The sequence below is a fragment of the Lygodium microphyllum genome, chromosome 19 (genome assembly GCF_053477565.2).
Source record: "Lygodium microphyllum isolate KBCC chromosome 19, Lygodium_microphyllum_v1.1.10, whole genome shotgun sequence".
Lineage (NCBI taxonomy): Eukaryota > Viridiplantae > Streptophyta > Polypodiopsida > Schizaeales > Lygodiaceae > Lygodium > Lygodium microphyllum.
In genome coordinates, this window is record NC_141153.1 from 34,918,766 (window position 1) to 34,922,500 (window position 3,735).

Sequence of the window (3,735 nt, forward strand, 5' to 3'; positions counted from 1 at the left end):
TATCTCACCCTATTACATGATTTGTCCAAAATCGTATTCACTCTATCGTACGACTCCTTCAAAATCTGTATTCACCAATACAAATTCGAGACAAATTCTAACCAAGCGCTAGGGTAAGGTTAAGCTTGTAGAGAGGATATTCCATACTATTCGGTCCATGGGGAGGTCTAATCAAGAGAGGATTTTGCCCTCTCACCCTATTGGCTTTAGATGACTTGTCTAAAATCCATATTCATCCAAATTTGTATTCACCAGCACAAATTCTAACCAAGAGCTATAACGGGAAGTTCACAGAGATGATAGTCCATACTGTTGGGGTCCATGGAGATGATTAGGTTAAAGATTCACATTGTTGTCATACATCTTCTTCCCAAGGATAAATCCATCCTCATAAATAAAAGATGGACAACTTTTGGAGGAATTTAATTTTTAAGGCTAAAAACTTAGCCACGATTTTGTCTGTAGGGTAAAGCAAGGTGAGGGGCTCTTGGGGATAGACTGAATCCAAGTCTTAAGATGGTTTCGACTACGTACAAGATCTTTTCAAACCAAGTCTTGTTTGTTACATTAAGTGCAAACATCATGGTGCAAGTATAGGACACAATCTTTGGGGTTACGCACTACAATCAGGCCTTTCAATTCAAAACTATACCTAAAGGGATTAGAGAAAACAATTGTTGTTGCACTTATGGCATATGAAAACGCCAACTACGATTATAGGTCCTATCCTAATTATGACAACATTTAAATTGTCATAATTGCTTGCAAGTTAGACATCATTAGGAAAGCAATAATTTTGCTAGTAGCTCTACACTCTATGAATCAAAGATCAGTAGGGCCTAGGGATGGAATATGCAGTTATATATTACAAATTTTAGACATAGAGAATCCATGATGTTGAAAATTAAGCCACCAAGTTGTTCAAACCGTGATTTTCATTTGAATGCAATTTGACACAATAGCATAAGGATTTCGTTAAATCAGGTACCGAGTCTCCTTCCAAATTTTGCAATACCTCCAGGCCCCCTCATCCATGAGGCTAAAGCTACACGTCGGTGTCAGAAGTGGTCCTGAAGAATCTTCTCTCGATGATAAACAATTTAGTATGATTTGAAAAAATCAATGAATTCGTGAAACCAATCAACAATGCGCCATGGAGATTCCCCCTTTCCACGAGATTTACAATAGGCCTTGGCCTCCACAGAGAGAGAGAGAGAGAGAGAGAGAGAGAGAGAGAGAGAGAGAGACTCTATAGGGTTATTCTCAAGGCATACGCTAAGAGCTATTACGTATCATATAACTCGATAAGCTACCAAAGAGAGATATCCTCCTGCGTCAGCCTTCAAGGATCTACAGATTCGGCACTTTCGAATGTGCTATCCAGAATCTGCATTCACGTCAGAATTCCATCGTTAGAGCATAAAAGATTATGGCTAAACCATAATTAACATCCTAGGATGCTTCGTTAAAGCCTAAGCTTACTCTTAAGCTTAAACACCCTAGGAAGCAGAAGGAAGCCTCAGTAAAACTTAAGCCTTTCTTACCTTGGGAGGAACCGGAGCTTGGTGAGACCTGAAGGGCCTTCTGCCCCTTGCAAGAAGGCCTCTTGATATGGGAGACATCAGCGAGTCGGTGGGGCTCATGTACCTGAACACCAAAAACCAAGGACAACTTAAGATTGCATCCACGCTTCACTATTCCAACACACAAGACATACCATAATCTGGCATCTCCTTCCTTAGCTGTGCTAATTAGACGCAGATATTGTGAGCATAGCCTTTCTTTCCACACGTATGAGAAAGTAACATCTAGAGGAAGATGTTCAATATTCTATGCATATTTAAATCGAACAGTCGTGTCGTTTTCCTTGCATATCAAATTATCAAGGTTGCAAAAACAGGAGATGCTTTTGATTCAAGACATTCCAAAACTTGAATACCAAGGCGTTAACAGAAACACTGCTCATACACAAAAGTGTGGCATCTCCTTCTTCAGCTTCTACTTAGACAAGACTTGTAAACATATGTTTTCTTATCACATCTATGATACATTAACATCTGCATGAAGGGGATACTCTTTGGAATAAAAGCAGATTAAGACCTTCCATGAACACCTCCAATAGAATCTCCTTCTTTAGCTACTTAGACGAGGATTGTAAACATGGTCTCTCTTTTCACATGATGATAAAGTAACATCTGCAAGAAGAGGATTACTACTAATCTCTGTAAGCAGATTTAGAACTCTTATCTCCAATCTACTGAAGAAGATAAGAAGTACGTTATGCTACTTACAGTACCTGAAACGATCACACGTTTCTTTCAACCACACCGTCGATCAAAAAGGGCGGAGCTAGAAGAATAAATCGCCAAACAAAGAAAGAGAAGAAGACACCGTAAGCAAGGAAGAAATCGCACCTGTCTGTAGGAAAGCCTGTGAGCTTCTTGGGAGGAACCTTGACAGGATCCACAGGATTGGCAGGGATGACCTTTCGTTCCTGATTTCGACGTAGCTTCAACAAGACGGGGGAGACGAGCTTGTTGTTGTTGTTGCAGCCATGACATTTGGAGTCAATGTTCCTTTCCGTGAGGACATGAGAAGGGGAGGGAGGAGGAAGAGCGGGACTTGCACAAGGGGAAGAAGAAAGAAGAGGAGGAGGTGAAACAGAAGAGCGAGGCTTCTGTTGTGGTTCCTTGCGGTCGACTGGCGATGGCTGAGGCCCGGGTTGTTTCACGTTCTCCATTTCTTGCTCTCTCTCTCTCTCTCTCTCTCTCTGTGTCTTGTTTTGTTTGTCTCCACCCTCTTCTCTGCGTCTCTCTCCTTTTGTTTTGTGTTCTTGTATTTCTTTCAGCATGCAATTATAAAACCTCGGAAGACAAAGTAAAACATAGTGAGTTGCCGTTGTTCCAACGGCTACAAGAAACTGTACCTCCCCTAGAACTACAACCATAGGTTACACCATGCATTTCTTTTAGATCATCTCCAAGCCTCACATTAATACTACCGAGTAGAAAATCCTTCATTTCATAGAAGCTTAGCACGAAGGAACTTGTGAGAAGAGACGAGAGAGTTTCTCTTATGCCAGCCACTTAAGTGTGTACATTGTCACAAAATCGTGTATACACATATAACTGGGGTATCAAGACTTGAGCGGAGTTGCTGTGATGCGACTTGCGAGAGAGCTTGAAGCCCTTTGCAATAACCACTTGTGTACATTGTCAAAAATCACATATTTTGTATAAATGAGGGTATCTGTACTACTTTATAATTGGAACTATACCTTAGGTGATGGCCAAACCACCACAAAGCTCCCAAACCTGCTTTTTATTATCGAGCCTACTTTTTATTCAAATCTTGCATGGAACGAACATTGTCATGATGACTAGGTGTGGTCTTCATTGGTGGGTCCCCGCTCATCATACCATCCTCCATTTGTATACTGCTCTTACATGCGATCCTGCTACTCCTGCCTCACGCGTAATATATATTTATATATCATGTCGTCATGCGCGAGGGAGGTTGTCGGGTGTTGTGGAGCAGGCAAGGGGTTGTTAGCCATGTCCTCACGCATTGGGGAAGGGGGGGGGGGGGGGGGGGGGTCGTCGGCCAGGTTGTCATCCATCAAGATTGTCATTGAGGCAAGCGAGGCGGTGGGACACGTCAAAAGGTAGGCAGCGCGGGACGTTGCCCATTCCCCCCCCGAAATAGACTGCCCATGGTTTTATTGGTTTAGTATTT

General features: G+C 42.2%; 1 protein-coding gene across 1 annotated transcript; it reads right to left on the reverse strand.

Moving 5' to 3' along the window:
• Positions 1–902: 902 nt before the first annotated feature.
• LOC148019731 (hydroxyproline-rich glycoprotein family protein) lies at positions 903–2,861 on the reverse strand. Its single transcript, XM_087700825.1, has 3 exons — positions 2,415–2,861; positions 1,545–1,647; positions 903–1,387 (listed from the first exon to the last, which is right to left on the reverse strand). Exons 1-3 carry the CDS (start codon positions 2,849–2,851, stop codon positions 1,343–1,345), a joined length of 585 nt encoding a protein of 194 aa, XP_087556951.1. The 5' UTR covers positions 2,852–2,861; the 3' UTR covers positions 903–1,342.
• Positions 2,862–3,735: the final 874 nt, after the last annotated feature.

Bases quoted from the DNA above. Each gene is read 5' to 3' on its own strand.
- LOC148019731 (XM_087700825.1), bottom strand. From the start codon at position 2,851: ATGCTGAAAGAAATACAAGAACACAAAACAAAAGGAGAGAGACGCAGA. The intron at 1,648-2,414 runs GTGCGATTTCTT...TTTGGTGTTCAG, and splicing joins ACAGGCTTTCCTACAGACAG to GTACATGAGCCCCACCGACT. The intron at 1,388-1,544 runs GTAAGAAAGGCT...ACGTGAATGCAG, and splicing joins AAGCTCCGGTTCCTCCCAAG to ATTCTGGATAGCACATTCGA.